The sequence below is a fragment of the Pan paniscus genome, chromosome 21, assembly GCF_029289425.2.
Source record: "Pan paniscus chromosome 21, NHGRI_mPanPan1-v2.0_pri, whole genome shotgun sequence".
In the NCBI taxonomy this organism is placed as follows: domain Eukaryota; kingdom Metazoa; phylum Chordata; class Mammalia; order Primates; family Hominidae; genus Pan; species Pan paniscus.
Genome location: NC_073270.2, coordinates 14035486 through 14053999, shown reverse-complemented (window position 1 = coordinate 14053999; position 18514 = coordinate 14035486). Strand labels below are relative to the sequence as shown.

Sequence of the window (18514 nt, the reverse complement as noted above, 5' to 3'; positions counted from 1 at the left end):
ATATACTCTAATATTATTGGCCCTGTGGAGCTTGGGCACCTTCTAATGCACTGTGGAAGCATTCTACTTGGATTATACCTGTATATCAACAGTTGTTCTCATACCTGTATATTCAACATGGACTCTCTAACAGAAACAGGTCCTTTTGTTTTGTACATTGCAGTGTAATAAATTGCCCCTGCACTCTTGAATCTTGATGAAAAGAGACTAACTTCCTCCCTGCCTTCCATGCTGGGTGGGTAAGTAGTTTCCCACAATGAATTAGACCCAATATCCTCCATGAAAGTAATAATAGTGGACATTCCTGCTCATGAAGACACGCGTCTAGGGGCTTAAAACTTGACGTGTAGATGTGAAGGTGTGTGTAAAGATCACAGACAGATCCAGAAAGGAAGGAAGATGTTTATTGCTTTCCATACCTTGTGGAAGGACTAGATATCTTGCTGTCTTTTTGACCTCCTGTTTCCTTTATAGAACGCAAGGCATTTATGCATTTTGGACAATTAACTAGCAAGAATTTCATTTAAATGCACATATTCAAGATAAGAACAGTATGTCTCCCTTTCTTTGCATATTTATGACACATTTTATTTGCACAAATAATACTGCATCAGTTTCATTGAGAAAAGTTGGAATTTTGTTATCAAAATCATTGGATGGGAAACGGCATTTTCAGAACCCACTTCTTTTCCTCTTTCACTAACGGTATTCCTTACAACTTGTAAACATTCATGAAGAACTCTATCATTGTGATCCATTTTTAAACCAATGCACCCACTTGGAGTTATAATTTCCCCATAAAAAACTTTCCATGCTGATCACTTTTTTTCCTTTAATACGCTTTGAGCATCAGGGCACATTGCTCCATCCATCGCAGGCGCTGCGGGTGGAGTTTCTATCTCAGTGCACAGCATGAAAGCTTGGGTCCATCTGTGCCACACAAAACCAAGCCTCTCTTGAAGTGATTTGTTTACAGTGTCATTTGATGGAGTGGAATGTTCTGCAACTCATTCGAACTGTTACAGAAGCTTTGCTAAAAGGTCACCACTGCTCTCTAGAATTTCCAAATCTGGGCACCATCTGGGAGCTTGTTAAAGATAAGGTTCTCCATGGGCTTTTTCCATACAAACTAGATCAGATTAACAAAAGGCTACTTTTCCATAGCGGTTTGTGTTCATATTGAGAAGAAGAGAGAGCGAGAAAGAGAGAACACAAGTAAATTACAGTTAGTTACCTCAAAGTGTGCAAGCCCACTTTCTCCCAATTCAGAGGGCATGTAACAAGTGATAGGACAATTTAATAGGCCTAAACAAGGGTGTTGGTCTTGAAAAAGTTAGAATTTGCTTTTAAATGTCCTTCTTGAATCAATGCATTCTTCAAATATACTCTTGGGAGTCAATTCTAGAGGACACTGAATTTCACCATTTACTCAAAATTCAATAGGAAAATGACAACTAATTCCTTAAGGTAATAGAGGCTGTGCAGGGTAAGCATTCACCGTGCACTGCACCAACAGGGTTCAAATTGTTGTAACTACCATTTTAGTCTAGACCTAAAAGTGTCCTGTGCTTGCTTTCTGCCCCTTTTCTTATGAAACAAACATCTTGAATTTTCCAAACCTCAAAAGCTCAGCTGTAAAACTGTAGGAGACCAGCAAGAGGAAAAGGAAAATTTCCTTCAAAGACGTCTCTAGTCGCAGTTGATCAGTTCTGCTTTCCCCCTCGAAACATTAACTATGTCTTTTGACACTTGTCTGTGAAAAACGTCCAAATGTGACAAATGGTAGAAACAACATTTCTTTACCCTCCTGCCTGGAACTTCCCATGTTACAGATGAGTTCTAGCTGATGCTTTTTTGAGTGGAACAAGGAAGGTGGCTACTGTCCACCACACTCATTTACATCTGCAGATGGAATAAGTAAACACATAGTGAACTTACTGAATAAAAATTTTAAATTCTCTCATTTGCATTTGGTTGGAATCCCTGAAAGGGTCTGCACAGTAGCAGCTAAAACACAGGCTTATTGCCATTAAAAATATTCTCAGAAGTGTGTGTGTGTGTGTGTGTGTGTATTTCTAGTAGAATACTTGGAAGAAGAGAGACTTAAATCTGGAATCATGTTTTTGTCTCTGCAGTCCAAGCTGGAGACATTAAAAACAACAACGTCTCCCTCAGTTCAATCAAGCTGGTCTGGGAACCAAAATTGTCCTGAGGAAGGGGGAGAAATCCATTTATATTCCTTGTGAGGCAAGGAGGGAGGTCTTTCTCGCAAAGTCTTTATGTGTCATTCAGGACCAGGAAACTTAATCTTCGAGTTCAAAGCTCGTCTCATCATAGAGCTCAGGACGTGCTGACTTCTTGTGCCGGGAATATTTCAGTTGCAGGAGATCACCCATTTCATCAAGAGCTTCTAAAACCTGCAATGAGATTGCTTTCCAATAGCTATCATTGAACACCTAAGTAGCCCTGCTTTGCAGAGCCCAGATTAATAGCAAGCTTCACAAAGACACACAGTCTTATTTTGCTAGCTTCTTTGATTTTAAAGAAAAGAAGCAAGATCCGTACCATTAGGTTGTGGTTTAAGACCCTAGAGGAATGTTAGATGCTAATTAATTTTATTTAGTGGTCTAACTCCATACTATGAATGTTTATTTTATTTTGAGAGTGTGAAGAGAAGAATAAAAACATGTGACCCATGCTTACCCTTAAAAGGTTTTATTTTAAAATGTAGTGACTTATATGTAATCTTGTGGAAGAAAAAGATAAGGTTGCAGAATGCATTTGAAGTTATATCTTCATGACACAGCAAATCACCTGGCCAAGAACAAAGTGGAATGTTGAGGGAGCTGATTAACATCATCCTCTGTCCTCTCATGCTACCCCAGGCCTCCTGCTTTTAAATACTCATCTCTGTGTCCCAGAAAATACTAGAACTTAACTCACAGGGACTGAGAACTTGTCTGTTTCAACTCTCTTACTTTAGGTGGGTACATGTATCCCCCATTTTGCACATGAAACAACTGAGATCCAGAAAGTAAAAAAAGGTCATTTTCTGAGAACACATGGACACAGGAAGGGGAACATCACACACCAGGGACTGTTGTGGGATGGGGGGAGGGGGGAGGGATAGCATTAGGAGATATACCTAATGGTAAATGACGAGTTAATGGGTGCAGCACACCAACATGGCACATGTATACATATGTAACAAACCTGCACGTTGTGCACATGTACCCTAAAACTTAAAGTATAATAATAATAAAATAAAATAAAGGTCATTTTCAATTCTAGTATATCACTAATCCTGTGGTATTGGTCATGCCTTTTTAACCTTTCTGAGCCTGTTTTTCTTAACCTGCCAAATGAGGAGGAAGATAATATTAGTGTCTATTGCTTTGAAAAGGTAAGGTAAGGGTTGTTAATGTTAGAATGGGTGACTAATAGATCTTATGGACTTTCCTCTTTGGGAAATCTTTCAAACTGACATTAATTAAGATTTCCTCCAACTTGTTAACAGTAATTGATTTCTTGGTGGTAGGAGTATGAGTATTTAAAATGTTCTTCCCTGTTTTTCTAAATTTCCTACATCAAATCTCAGTACTAAGAAAAAGTAACCAAAGTTATCTTTAAAATGACACCTCTCTGGGATAGTTTCTATCAATCTTTGCTGAAAGTGGGGGATGGACTAGTTCAGTGGTATCCAAAGTGAAGGATCTGCACATTTGGGGCATCTGTGAGATAATTTATGGAGGATGCAGGAGGAAAACATTAGGATTTCTATTTTTTTTTTTTTTTTTTTGAGACAGCGTCTCACTCTGTTGCCCAGGCTGGAGTGCAGTGGCACGATCTCGGCTCACTGCAACGTCCGCCTCCTGGGTTCAAGTGATTCTCCTGCCTCAGCCATTTGAGTAGCTGGGATTACAGGCACATGCTACTATGCCTGGCTAATTTTTGTATTTTTAGTAGAGATGGGGTTTCACCATGTTGGCCAGGCTGGTCTCGAACTCCTGACCTCAGGTCATCCGCCCACCTCAACCTCCCAAAGTGCTGGGATTATAGGCGTGAGCCACTGCGCCCGACCTCTATTCATTTTTATCTCAACCTTTTAAACTTTTATTTGTGTGTCTCTTATATAATGTACGTAATATATTGGTATTGCATAGATCATTTATAAAGAATTTATGTTAATGTCTGCTGATCCAATACCACCCAGAACACACTCGTGCTCAGAGTTAGGTTTCTTTAGCTTGCTGGGATGGGAGAGGGAGGACACTGCAGAAGAACCATGGGCATCTCAGTGACAGGAAGATGGGAGCGGCTTCTCACTGCATTTGAGCTTGTGCCTGAGATGACTCTAAGGAAGCAGGGACCAGTTCTGGGTTGGATGCTGTTAAGAAGTGGGAGCAGTTCACTGGCTGGCTATATATTTATAATTTCTATCTGAAAGGCGAGAGAATGAAAGCGAGGCTAGAGTTGTTATTGGTGAATGAGCAACTGTCACACATGTCAGTCAGAAGAGGGAGATATTAAGTATTGTGGCCTTGTCTCTATCTTGTCCAAATGTGGTCGCAGAGTGCATTTGTCTAATATTATTTCTAGTCTATGAGCCTTTAGGTTCAATTGCTACCTTAATGTACTGGCTGTTCATCAGGGTCATTTTCCATTTTCTCTTACATGTACATTAAGGAACTGCTCAAAATTTTCTGTTGAGATGGGCACATGATCTCAACAGTTTAGAGGCATTTGTCTAGATGATTGATGTCTCAGTATCCTTTCAAAGCAGGTGTTTTGCAGCAATTAATAAGTTGTGAAGAGAATCACATACATGAATACCTCAGTGCTGCTTGGAGCACAAAATTACAAATTCATCCATGCTGTGTGTCCCTCCTGCCATCTCAGGGAACTTGCTTCCCAGCCATGCTCTCTTCTCTCCCTTCTGTGCAAGGTCCCCTCTTCACTGTCTTCTTCCCTTAATGTGTAAACATGCTCAAGCCTTCTCCATTTTCAAGGGTATTTTCTAAACCTATTTTTCTTTCTACAGTCAGACTTCTTGAAAGTTTTGCCTGTCTTTTCTTAACACCAACTCATTTCATTTAAAAGAAACAATTTGTTAAAATTCACATTCTGGAAATACATACTCATTTTAGAGAATCTGGGAAATATAGAAGAGTGTTAAGAAAACAAAGTTCACTCATCTCAAAATCTGGTTAGCTCAGTTGTTAACATGCTACTCAATAATTTGTACTGTGTACCTACTGTGTACAATTCAATGGTTTATGTTTTGAGGCTATACTGGTGAAGATGAAGGACATGGCAACTCTTGTGTGTGTGTGTGCGTGTGTGTGCACATGTGTACGTGTATAATTTCAAACTCAAGTTATCCTCTTTACTCTTTTATTCTTTTATTATTTCTGTTCCCTTCATTCCCTTAAAATGCCTACTCTACGGAACATCAAGTTCCTACTAATTGCTAATCCAATAGTTTCTTCTCATCGCTCACTGCATTTAAACTTCCTGCAGTTTTGAGGGGCATTTTGACCCTCCTCCTTCTTGAAACTTTCTCCTCTGTATGGAGTTTAATACTACACTGAACACGTCTTTCCTGACTGCTCTAGTTCCATGTAAGTCTGGGTCCCCACCTGCGATTCCTGTATCTACCCTGGAATGTAGGCACTCCCCAGGAGTCTGCCCTGTTCACTCTTGCTCATATCTGGACAATTACATCTTCTACTGTTGGCTGTAAGGATCCCTCAGTTCCCTAAACTATAGCAGTTCCAGCTTTGCATACTCTCCTAAGTTCTAGAACCTTATTTTTCTTCTATAGGTGGACCACGGACACATAGTCTCAACATGTCTAGGACTGAGCTCATTCTATTCCCCCACTCCCATTGAAAATTTGCTGTTCCTTACTGTATACCTTATCTCATTTAAGTGCTTCACCATCCTTCTATTCATCAGGGCTAAAGACCTCAAATTGTCTTTGATTCTCTCTTCCCACATATGCACTGCATCCAATCATTTGTCAAGTCATGGCAGCTCCATTCATTTGTAATATTTGTTCATGGATTAGTTTCTTTTGTTTCCACTACTATTAGCCTTGTCATCTCTTGTTTTGTTTAAATAGCTACATCTTAGATCCTTTCCTTTTGCCCCTTTCCTCTCCAGTTCATTTGTCACGTTTATTTCATAATGACATGATTGTGTCACTCCACTGATTGGAAGTCTTGAATGATGCTCGATAACCTTTATTAAAAAGGCCTGGCTCAAAAGCCACCTCCCCTGTGAATCTTTTCCACTCTAGTAATTCACCCCACCTTCATGATCCCACAGTTTTCTATATTTCTTCTTCAAGATTCATTCATTCTGTCTGGTATTATATGTGTTGCTTGTTTATTAGCATCTTCTCCTAGACTTTTTGCCCCAGGTTTGCACATAGTTGACTCTCAATAGTGTTTGCAAAACTGCATTTATGTTATGTGACTCTTCCCATTAACTCCAAACTGAGTAGATGGCTTAGTTCTCTGATATTACTCATTCACATAACAATGGAAATCGAGGAACAATAAAAGGCAATTTTAAAATCATTTCCACCTCACTTAGGTGCTGCTGTAATGTAGATTTGTTCTTGTTGGTTTTCCAACATGTTGCTTAGTTGGGTCATATTTTATTATGGCAGATTTAGTGGCTATGAAAAATGTCAGGATGCATGTAATTAAGTCTAAAACAGCATTTTAGACCAGCTTTTGCATTTAAGATCAAGTAAATAGAACAACATTTGGCTACTCAGTCAGTCTTCTGTAGGAAACCAAAACACTGACTGAAATCTTCACTAAACTGATTTTCATTTCTGTCTACTGAGTGGTCACAGTGTTGGCTGTTGTTGACGTGCTTTTGTTTTTTGGCAGTGACTTTTGTCAGTATTGTTTTCCTAAATAACCCAAGAGAAACCCAGAGAACCCAAGCTATCTCAACAAAAGGACTTGCTTTGAATCCAAGGTACTGGTACTGAGATCCCGTTGGCCTGTGGTGTACTCACCGTGTCTAACATCTCCCGGGTATGTGCCGCTGAAACACAAAACCGAGCCCGAGCTTCTGCGAGGGGAGTGGCTGGAAATCCCACGACCACCACTCCAATTTTTTTCTCTAGCATATGCCTTGCAAAAGCCCTTAAGGAAAAGCAAAAAAAGAAAAAAAAAGTGGTTAGTTGGGAAAAGACAAAATTATCCTGACAAAAAAGGAATATGGCTAATTGATTTTTTCTTTTTTCTTTTTTTATGATAATAAGTGGAAGATGATTGAAGTTTTTAAACTTCTGTCAAATAAAATTGACAAATAAACAGGCAGTCAGTCACTTGGTGCCACTTGTGATGGTGTGTGTGTGGTATTATGGGTCTGACACACTCATTAGATAATTGTGGATATTGAGTCTTTGACACCAAGCAGAAAATGCTGATGTTTATGACTCTGGTTTAACAAATCTGCAGTGATATAAAATGCATCTGCAGGATCCCTAGGTATAAAAACCAAATAGTTCCTATAATGCAATTCCATAAAGAAAGAATCTATATTAATTGTAAACCTATATGTTTTATAAACTTAATACCAATAATATAATGTGGAGATTTCAATGAGCCTATACTTAATGAGTATAATTTGAAGACCAAGATCAGAGGGTCTGTAGTATCCAACCCCAAGCCAATATTCCCACTGCAGCGCCAAAGATTATATTTTCCATCAAATCAGAGATAAGAAATAGCAAGGTCTCCTGATTGTTTCATATGTGAATGAACATACCCAGGGATGCACAGGGATAATAAACTTAGCGACTGAGTTTAAGAGGAATGGGGCAGAAAGGAGACCAGGAAAGAAGTGTTCACGCAGAGAACCTTACAGCCTATAGGACGTTAAGTCATAGAACTAGAAAGCGGTCTGATGCAGAGTAAAACCTTCATAAGCTATGATTCCTTCCCTTTATCCTTCTAGTCTCTTTCTTTTCCAGAGCTAATTTCTGTAACAATTCTAGAATATCAAGCTCAAAGGCTGTAAATATCTTGTGCTGAGAGCCAAGGTCAGACAAAAAGGCATGTACTCCCAAGTGACTCTTTTTCCCCTTTGGGCTCTGTTAGTCTTTGCAGGAAAACTTAACTACTGAGTGACTTTACCCATAAGTGAGGTAAATGCCTCAGATCTGTTCTTAGCATTAAGAGATTGCTGGTATATTATTTTAGGCTGGAAGCTGACAGCACCAGAGAAACATTCCAATCACAGCTCAGGAAGAATTCTTGAACCAGACGTGGAGAATAAGCGTGCTCTTCCATTCACTTGTTTTGCTGTTGAGCAGTCTGCCTTTTGGTTGTTTCAGATAGAACATAGGTTATCAGATGAAGCAATGGAGACTGCAGGACCCACAAGAGACACAGCCTCTCTGGCTCCCTGGCTTGGGCGAGGCAACATTAGCCCTTTGATTTCAACTAGGAAGGTTAGAAGGAGATGAAGCTTTCTAGCTGAGAAAGCTTGAAAACAGAGGCTGTTCTTTCTCTTTCTTGATCACCCTATGGAAGGCTGCCCACGGAACTGCACAGAATGAGAGCTCATAATTGTCTGAGAAACAAGTCAAGTGCTTTTATTGCTAGAGTACAAACCACCTGACCCGTGATCTCAGGCCAGTTTTCAGGACTCCCAGAAGACCGCTTTCACTGTCTGCATGTTTCTCTTTGTGCCAAAGGAAGCACGTTTTGCCAAAGAATGCAGGGCAAAATATATGACTCTGTTGATTCATTGGCGTCTCCCTGGAGCATTTTTGAATTTAAACCTTACACTACTAAAGCTAGTGTTCTTAAGTTAATATATATGATTGCACTGGAAATTTTATATAATGAGCCTCTGTGTTTGTACTCCCCAAAGCAATTGGCAATAGGCTTAAAGAAACTAAACTTTGTGAAATAATAATAATGATAATAAACATTAGCATTGCATTGTATGCAGAATCACTACCTCTTGTATAACACCATCTTCCAAGTGTATTACATGAACAGGGGAAAAAAATGCAAACCCTTTACCAAGTAACAAATACAATACATTCTTGATTATTTAAGTGTATGTTTTATGGGTAAAACCACATTACACAGCTCTATAGAAGATTCCAGTGGTAGAGTTATAACAAGGCTTTGTTCAAAAGGATAACTGGCTACAGACTATATTTTCATTCTGCATAGTAGGAAATGTGGAGAGATCACCATTCTTTAATAAAATCAAAGGTTTTTAAATGACCAAATGGAAGAAGTGCTTCCACAGTGGCTTATACAATTAACGCCCTATTTCAAAAAATGTCTCTACATATAAACTTCCAACAAATAAATATCACAGAAGGAAACAAAGCCAGACAGCAGGGCAAACTCTTGCCAGCAACTCCTACCTGTAATAGATAATATTACCTTTTGTAACTAACCTGTTCTGTTTCCTTAGGTGACCCAGATTTTTTTTTTCTGTTTGTAGTGATTGTTGCCTTTTGAATCACCAATGATGACATTAAAAATAATTAGACTCTGTGTTGCTTTAATGAGATGTGCATTTTTTCCCTATGGACTCAAGCTTGAGAGGTTGTGCTGTGTGTTCAAAAGAGCTCTAGTTTATGAAGCAAATGGAACTGGCTTTGAATTCTGGGCTCTGCTGCCTACAACCTGTGTGAGTCTTAGAGAGTAGTTTTTTTTTTGACACGGAGTTTCACTCTTGTTGCCCAGGCTGGAGTGCAGTGGTATGATCTCGGCTCACTGCAACCTCCACCTCCCGGGTTCCAGCGATTATCCTGCCTCAATCTCCCAAGTAGCTGAGAGTACAGGTGCCTGCCACCATGCCCAGCTAATTTTTTGTTTTTTTTGTACTTTTAGTAGAAACAGGGTTTCACTATGTTGGCCAGGCTGGTTTCAAACTCCTGACCTCAGGTGATCCATCTGCCTCAGCCTCCTAAAGTGTTGGGATTACAGGCATGAGCTACTGTACCCGGCTTTAGAAAGTAATTTGACCTTTCTAAGTCTTAGCATCTTCATTTATAAACTAGGGCTAAACATCCTACCCTCCGTGGGTAATCGCTGAGGTCTAATAGGCTTACTTAGCATGTATTTAGTACTCTGTGATATTAGCTCTTCTTAAAAAACAATCTTAAGTTGAAAGAAACAAGATTGTTTGACATATTATCCAGCATCTAATATAGCAATATGGAAGCAGAGTGTAGCAGGATCTTTACCTACTATTTTTTCTGGACATTTTATTTTGAGTAATGCAACCAAAAATTGTAATAATTATTTTGGAGAGCCATGCAACCGTGGTGATTCAACCTTGCACTCAGTTGAAACTGATAATGATCATCATTGTTGCAGAGTAGTAGTGAAATGGCTACCACTGATTGAATGCTTATGGCATGCTAACTACTATATTAAGTGCTTTGTACACATTACTAAAAATGACATTATTAATGACTTTATTAATTGATGCTATTAATAATGACAGCTAACACTGAATAGCTCTTATATAAGAGGTAACATGCCAAATGCTGTATGGACATCATTTTGTTTAATCTTCACAGTAACCTTATAAAATAAGATACTATCATATCCCATTTTATAAATGAGAAAACTGGAGCTTCAGAAAGCTGAGTAACTTGTCCAAGAATCCCCACCTAGGAAGAGGAAGAATCAAATTTCTTTTTGATTCCAAAACTTTCATCACACCATAGAGCATAACTTTTATATGAAGCATATCGTTCATAGCATATTGTATGAATTCTTGAAGTTACATGCATTTGTTTTCACTACTTACGGACTCTTCTCATTGGGTTGGTTCATTTTTCCAACCTGTTGGGATTCTACTTCTGGCTTTTATTATTAAAGTTGGAACTATCCAGAACACTCCCTACTGTCACTGTAACACTCCAGAATTATGTGTTTTATACCTTGGACAAGTTTATTTTCAGTGCCTTCTTTTGAGCTAATGATAAAATATTAGATAAACCTGAGCCAAGTTAGGAATATTTCTTCCAACACACATCATTTCCCCAATCATTTTGAATAAATGTATGTGTGTCTGTGTGTGTGTGTGTGTGTGTGTGTTTGCATGTGCCTTCAAAAATCAGATGGTTAAAGATCTTTGAATTGTCTGCTACTTTCAATCACTGTTGCACCCCTCCTTGACATTATCACAGAGCAGTACGATATATAACATTTCCGTAGCACATTATGTCCTCAGACACTTCATGCAATATTTTCCTGACCCAGATCTGTGAACAAAGGGCCAACTGGTGGGAATGATGTGGCATGCTAAAAAACTCTTTTTTTTTTTTTTTTTAGACGGAGTCTTGCTCTGTCGCCCCGGCTAGAGTGCAGTGGTGCAATCTCGGCTCACTGCAAGCTCCACCTCCCAGGTTCACACCACTCTCCTGCCTCAGCCTCCCGAGTAGCTGGGACTACAGGCACCCACCACCACGCCTGGCTAATTTTTTGTATTTTTTGTAGAGACAGGGTTTCACCATGTTGGCCAGGATGGTTTTGATCTCCTGACCTCATGATCTGCCTGCCTGGGCCTCCCAAAGTGATGGGATTACAGGCATGAGCCACCGCGCCCAGCCTTCATGTGTGTTTTAACTGCTTGTGATTTTGCTGTGGTAAAATGACCCAAGAGCATACTCTGAAGAATCTGTCTTTTAGGAACTTATAACTCAGTCTTGCCCTCCGTGAGTTTTCACAAGTAAGACCCAAACCTCTTTTACTGGTACTTTTCTATACTTCAAGTACTCTGCCAATCTAGTCAGGCTATTAGAGAGTCAAACAGAAAGTTCCAGCAACGGGTTACATTGGAGGGGAGTTAGGACCTCTAGAATCTGATGCGTAGTATGTTGAATATGAATTTCTATCATGTGCTTGGTCAGAGATAAAAATAAACATTCTACCTTGAGAAAGGATTTTAGTTAACTTCCTTTTTTTTTTTTTGACAGGGTCTCATTCTGTCACCCAGTCACCTAGGCTGGAGTGCAGTGGCACAATCTCTGCTCATGCAACCTCTGCCTCCTGGTGTCAAGTGATCCTCCTGCCTCGGCCTCCCTAGTAGCTAGGACTACAGGCATGCACCACCATGCCCACCTAATTTTTGTATTTTTAGTAGAGACGGGGTTTCACCATGTTGGCCAGGCTGGTCTCGAACTCCTGACCTCAGGTGATCCACCTGCCTCAGCCTCCCAAAGTCCTGGGATTACAGGCATGAGCCACTGTGCCCTGCCAGTTAACTTCCTTTTAACAACATGTAATTAGTCTAATTACATTAGTCTCCAGCAGGTTGGAGAAGGGCTCATGTATAAAATTGTCCCTGCCAAACTGACAAAAAGTCATGTTTTCCTCTTTATGCAGTTGTTGCTAATGCTGTTTCAAAGTTGCAATCAAGTAAACAACCCCCAAACAGGTTCACAGTAAGGGCATGAGAAACTGAGCATGAGCTTCAATGTGAGCCTCAGTTTGGGTTTTTGCATCTTAGTTTTACTGCTGTTTGACTTGTGTGACTTTGGGCAGGTTGCTTAAGTGCTCTCAGCCTCAGCTTCCCCACGCTTGAAATGAGAATGTCCTCTTCTGAGGACGGCTGCAGAGTTCAATGGGAGAAAGCACAGAGCCTGATCACATTGCTTTTATGGTAATATGGGGAGAGATGATCTTCAGAAGTTCTCCCTGAGAACGATCTTGGGTCAGAAGGAGGCTCAGGATTGTGCTTAATTTACAGGTGAGGCTGAGGGAGATAAGTGATTTCCCTAAATTCACAGAACTTGAATTTAGGGAGAGAGCTCAGTCTCAGCACCTTTGGTTCCCTTTCTGTAAGACCTGTGGGAAGGGTCTAGCTGATAGACTGACAGGTGGCTTCTGAGAAGCCGTACGAGTGAATTCTGAACTCACTCACCCCACTCCAGATGCATAAGCTAACGCCTGTGCCAAAAAGCCATCTTAGGTCACCTTGGGGTTTAGGTGTGATTATGAGATGCCTTGGATACTTACGCTACTTTACCAGGCATATAAAGAAGCAGAGGAACAACAGAAGCATTCTCATTGCCATAGATAATGAATCCCATTTCCTGCAGTCTTTGTCTGAAGTATCTTGTGTTTTTCGCAAGTTGCTGTACTCTCTGCAGCCCTGAAAAGAGACAGGCGTGAAATCCATCAATTCCCACTAGAAAGAGGGAAGTAAAGGTCCGGTCAACTTGGCAAGCATCTTTAAGTCTTTCTGCAGGCCAGCAGCACTAGCTGGGAGGAGGAAGTAGGGAAGGGAGATATCTCCTGGGGAGCAGGTGTGGGCACTGATGCCCAGGTACTACCTTGAGCCTGGAAGGCAGGAAGGGAGGTGGAGGGTGCTACGAGGTGATGCCAGCAACTGAAGCCAGGATACGCTAGAGGGCTGGTGGGAGGCAGGGGAGGTATCTGTTTTGTATAGATTCTGTGCAAAGTACCTTAAAAACATCAACTCAAGAGAAGGGAGTGTGATAAGAAGGAACATAACCACTTCCCCCACCCCGCACACTTCATAGCAGATATTGGTAGATGCTTTTTAGGTAAGCTGAATTGGCTCATTAAATTGTCCCTCATTTAAATCTCTAATCAAAGGATCCTTCATCCAATCTGAATTTGTAGGGATAGCATATTCATAGACAAAGATAAGTCCTGCTGAGATCAGGGCTGTTTTTTGAGGCATTTGGTGGTAGACTAATAGAAGGGAGGAAAGAGGGGGATCCCTGCTTTCCCAAGCCAGAAAAAAGGACAACATTGGCCCAGAACAGAAAGACAAGCAAAGTACATACATGGGTCCATGTCAAGGTTATTGGTGCTTCAGCTCTTATAGCCTGTGTCCTAAGTGTGTGTCCCAGTGCAGAGTTCACGCATGTGAGATGAAAAAGTGATGAAAGAGCAGAAAGTCCCATCCTGAAGATGCCTGTCTACTCGGGTCCTGCTTCAAAACAGGTGGGTAAGTAAGCCAGCCAAAGCTAGATAGTGTTTGCTCAATAAGAATGAATAGGATTAAACATTGAAGTCCCCTAGAAATCAGCCCAAAGTTTGCATTTGATGCAGGATTGCTGTTCGGCAGGAATGTGCCACTACAGTCTTTCGTCTTACTGGTTGTCTTTAGCAGACCTCCATTCTGAGTGGTGAGATGTTCAGACGAACTGGTCAGAGATTCTGCTCTAGAGGTTGTACAATATTTTGAACATCACTCATGGGTGTTTGTAACTCTTCAGATGGAAATAGGGTAAACATTTCAGTAAACATGTCAATCATAGTCATCTGGTCCCTTCTTAGAGAAATGGCCCCAGATTGTGCCTTTTCAAAGGGTTGAACAGGGGGCATCTTGTGCTCAGCATCCTCCTCCAGAGAACCATACTGTTTGAGTAGGGTTGGCCCTGCCCTTCCTCTTTTCTACAAGGTAGTATGAGGGCCAGTCTTAATCAGTTGGAATAATTCATCCCCCTGATTATTGGTTTGATGATGGAGCACAGCTAGGGACTATTTGAGTCTTTCTTTTAGATCCACTGAGGAAGAAGTCTAAGCATGGGATAATTATCAAGCTACATCTCTGTCCTAACCTGGAGGAAGCCTGCTTGAGAATGATACTGACTCACATAGAAGCCACTGCACAGGACACTGAGAGTCCTGATGGTTCATCTGAACCTTTGGGTCCAGCTGTGCCAGACCATTTTTTTGGACTTCCCTGCTGTGTCAGCCAATACATTTCCTCTTCTGCCTCCTATAACTAAATGTGTCATGAGTAATTCAGATGGTGGCTACTAACTGGATCAGGTAGCCTCTAAAGGACAATAGTAATAACAACAATAATTATAGCTCACCCATATGTAATGTCACCACTGTTATAAGCTCTTGACATTTATTGATTTAGTCATCACAACAACCAAATTAGTGTAAGAACTGTAATCCTATGTTATACACAAGGAGAAGCCAAGTAACTTACACAAATTTACATAGTTGGTAGGTGGCCAAGCCAGAATTGGATTCTAGAATCCTAGATTCCAGAATCTGTGTTGTTAGCCCCTCCACTATAATGCTCTACCCAGGTAAGGGATGGTGGTCATTGGTTCTTCTGAAGATCAATAAAACTCTCATTTCTGCCAGCTGTTTGGATTATGATTATATCTTTTTTTTTTAGTAGAGGCAGTTGAGAGTTGAAGGCTGAGCAAGTGTTTGACAGCCTCATGTTGTGAGCGGTTGGGTAAGGTATCACCAGCATAGGATATCGCTAGGTTGGAGTCTAGGGCCCCCTTCACTTTAGGTAGAGGTCCTGAAGGGCTGTGTCCAAGGAGTGAAGGTCAACCAGATGTAGACAAGCACCCAAAGGGCACTTTCTTTACCCAGACATCTAACATTTTTTCACTAGGCTCTATCACTCCCAAAATATTTCAAATATTCCTTTAAGTTTTCCTTTGCTCATCAGGCCTAAATGAACTTCACTTCTGTGCACCTTAATTGTGTTAACAATACGGTATACGCAGAGAAATGGAGATTTAGTTGAGTGGAACACAGACCAAGGAGGAGGATGCTAAATGCCCCAATTGTCCATGCTTGTTTTCTGTTACTTTCTTTTTCCCAACTCCAGTTCTCAAGGATGATCCCTCCCCAACTCTGCCAGCTCCCAGCAGGCAGGTTGTGATAGAGAGAGCATCCGGCTTATTGTTCTTTCTTAGGGATGCTGACATCTCAGCCCCTCTATCCTGACCACAGACAATGAATGGAGCATGCCCTTGACCCAAAGGCAGTCCACTTGGGTGTTAGCAAGGAAGCCATACACTGGTCTATCATAGGAGCTTTGAAAAAGAGACAATAAATATAAATTAAACAAACCAGATCTTCTTGATATTACAGTGTGGATGTGAAAAATTTAGAGAGGATGGTAGTAAACTTTAGTTGGTAGTAAGAGTAGAAATTGAAAGACACAGAAAAAAAGCTTATTAGCAGAATCTGTGAGACAGAGTAAGCCATTGGTTGGTAGAAGCTGTGGCAACCTAGAAAGAAGAGAGGTGGGCAGTGCAAGGTGAGTCAGTAACAATAGGAATAGTAAGATATAAAAACAGAAGAGCTTATAGTCTAGTGAGAGAAACAGACATTAATAAAATAATCACACAAATGGATGTAAAATTGCAACTCTGATGCGCAGTGTAGAGAAATATTATCTGGTGTTATGGGAGCTCATAAGAGGGAGACTGGACCAAATCTGAAAAAAATCAATAAATGATGAATGAACAAAGATCCGAAGGATAAGCAAGTACTAACCACACAAAAAGCTAGAGGAGAGTATTCCAGGCTTAGGAAACAGGTGCAATGGTCTTGTGATTTGTGGAAGAACACAGAAGTTGTGAACAAGGCAAGATGTGGTTGAAGCTGGGACAAGATGAGGCTGGAAAGATGAATGGATTGTCTAAAAAAGAAAAAATGAGGTGAGACTACAGGAATTGAAGAATCCCACATTTAATGACTGGAAGGAGTAGGAGTAGGATGAATCTGAAAGGGAGACAAAACAGCAGCAACCAGAGAGGGAGAAAACAAAGCCGGACATAGAATAGTGTTCCTTGGTTTTATCAACATGACAACTCACTGACAACCTTTACTTTGGAGTCCCTGGATGGAACTCTGGTTTTAAAGAAAGAGATAGGCAGTTCCAAGTATGGTTTCTTAGTTCATATTCCTTTCAAAATCCCCAATTCTAAATCTGCAATGTGAACACAAGTAAGGAATCCAGAGATGTGTAGAAACATCTGTGTATATATATATGCTTAGACACAGTCTCCTTTGTGCTAAAAAAAAAAAAAAGGAATTTTATAACATGCTGATGTGTCCCTTGGAAACTTGTATGTTTACAGAGCCTATTGGAAGTGCAGAACTAGAAATTAAGAAGGAGAATATTTGCCTTACTTAAGAAAAATCACCCATACATTGAAACTGTGTTTAGAGAGTTAAGAACATAAAGAGTAGGGGGAGATTGTGGACAGAAGGAAAGGAAAAGAGGGCTATGGTAAGGATTATTTTAAAGGTGATTGAAATCAAGGCACACAGATACATCTCAGCCACCAAAATGTATTCCATATGGCCTGTCCCCGTGTGCATTCAGCACTTTTGCGGATCATTAGCTACACAATGAACAGATGACTTCATCAGGCTGGTCCTGATGATTCCTACATGTTCCCCCTTGAAGACTAAGAGGATTTCCTGGCCTGGAAGTGCCTGAATGACTTCAATTGCTTTTCCCAACGGCATTATCTTTGCGCTTGCCTATAAAGATTCATCTATCATTGGCTGCCTAGCTACTTAATTGGCCCCGGCTGTCCCTATTTCCTTGATTAACCCAAGAAACTGGATCATCAGCTAATGTCACCATTTCCCTGCTTCCAGATCCTTCAGAGACTTGACCAAACAGATGATATCCAGGGGTATCTGACTCCTAAGAACTAAATGTTTTATTCTTCCCTATCTTTCCTATCTTTAAACCATTTAGCACAGCATGGCTGACAAGCCATTATGACACACTTTGTGGTTGCCACGCTTTCTCATATAGGTTACTACAAATGCCTTTGAGGTCTTTTGCGTTTGCCAAGATACAGCTCCTTTCAATTACTCTATTGCTCATCCTTTAAAATTGAAAACATCCTCATACTCTTGGAAGGCCTGGGGACAGAGGTGGAATTTGTACATATAAAACGCTACTCATCTAAACAGGATGCAAATGATTTTATTAATTATGTTGGGCTTTGAGATTCTTGCTTGAAGAGTGATTTGCAAAAGCAGAAGCAATATTTGGTGCATGTCCTTTTGTACAGGGACAGCCATGCTAGGATGGCAAAGGGAAGCTTTGGAGATTGGGCACTGCGGCCACATCCCCTTCAAGACACTCAGAGTCTCCAATTAAGTAGTTTCTGATCTTTCTTCTACATATTACACAGAAGTCAGGGAAAGTCCCTACTCACATAAATAAGTGAATGAAATAATCTCTTATGTAGCCCTCTGGAGAGTTTCCGTAAGTATTTATTTTGTCACATTTTGGATTCTCTGAGGAGGCTGTTGAGTGGAAAAGGAATAGGCTTTGGAGTTAAGTGGAATGGGAATCAAACTCCACCTGAACAGCCTAAAAAATCTAAAAATCTCAGTTTTAGCTGTAAATTAGAGATAAGCTTATCTTACAGGAAAATTGGGAGAAATCAAGAAATTAATGTGGGAAAAGTGTTTAGTACCGCATCTGGCATTTAGTAGGTCGTTGAAAGGGGAATTGCCATTTTCTGCTGGGCAATAGTTCTCTGCAGCCTCAGTGCCACCTCACAGTCATCTGGAGAGCTTGGCAAACCTTATGTCCAGGCTGCATCCCAGACCCATTAAATCAGGATCTCTGGGGATGGGACCTGGCATAAGTTTTGGTTTTAACAAGGTTCAGCCAAGCAGACTGGGATGTCTCAGAAATAGCTGCCATTTCTGGTCCACCCCTAGGGCCATGC

At 40.6% G+C, this 18514-nt stretch overlaps 1 protein-coding gene across 2 annotated transcripts in view; it reads right to left on the bottom strand.

The window, feature by feature from the left end:
- Positions 1 to 384: 384 nt before the first annotated feature.
- SPTLC3 (serine palmitoyltransferase long chain base subunit 3) overlaps positions 385 to 18514 on the bottom strand; it is a 159238-nt gene continuing 141108 nt past the window's right edge. For both annotated transcript variants that reach the window (XM_003810576.6, XM_034947071.3), the window contains 3 exons: positions 13029 to 13164; positions 7037 to 7166; positions 385 to 2417 (listed from right to left, as the gene is read on the bottom strand). In XM_003810576.6, coding sequence (XP_003810624.1) covers positions 2304 to 2417; positions 7037 to 7166; positions 13029 to 13164 — 380 coding nt within the window. In that variant the 3' untranslated portion in view covers positions 385 to 2303. The remainder of the gene's footprint in view (positions 2418 to 7036; positions 7167 to 13028; positions 13165 to 18514) is intronic.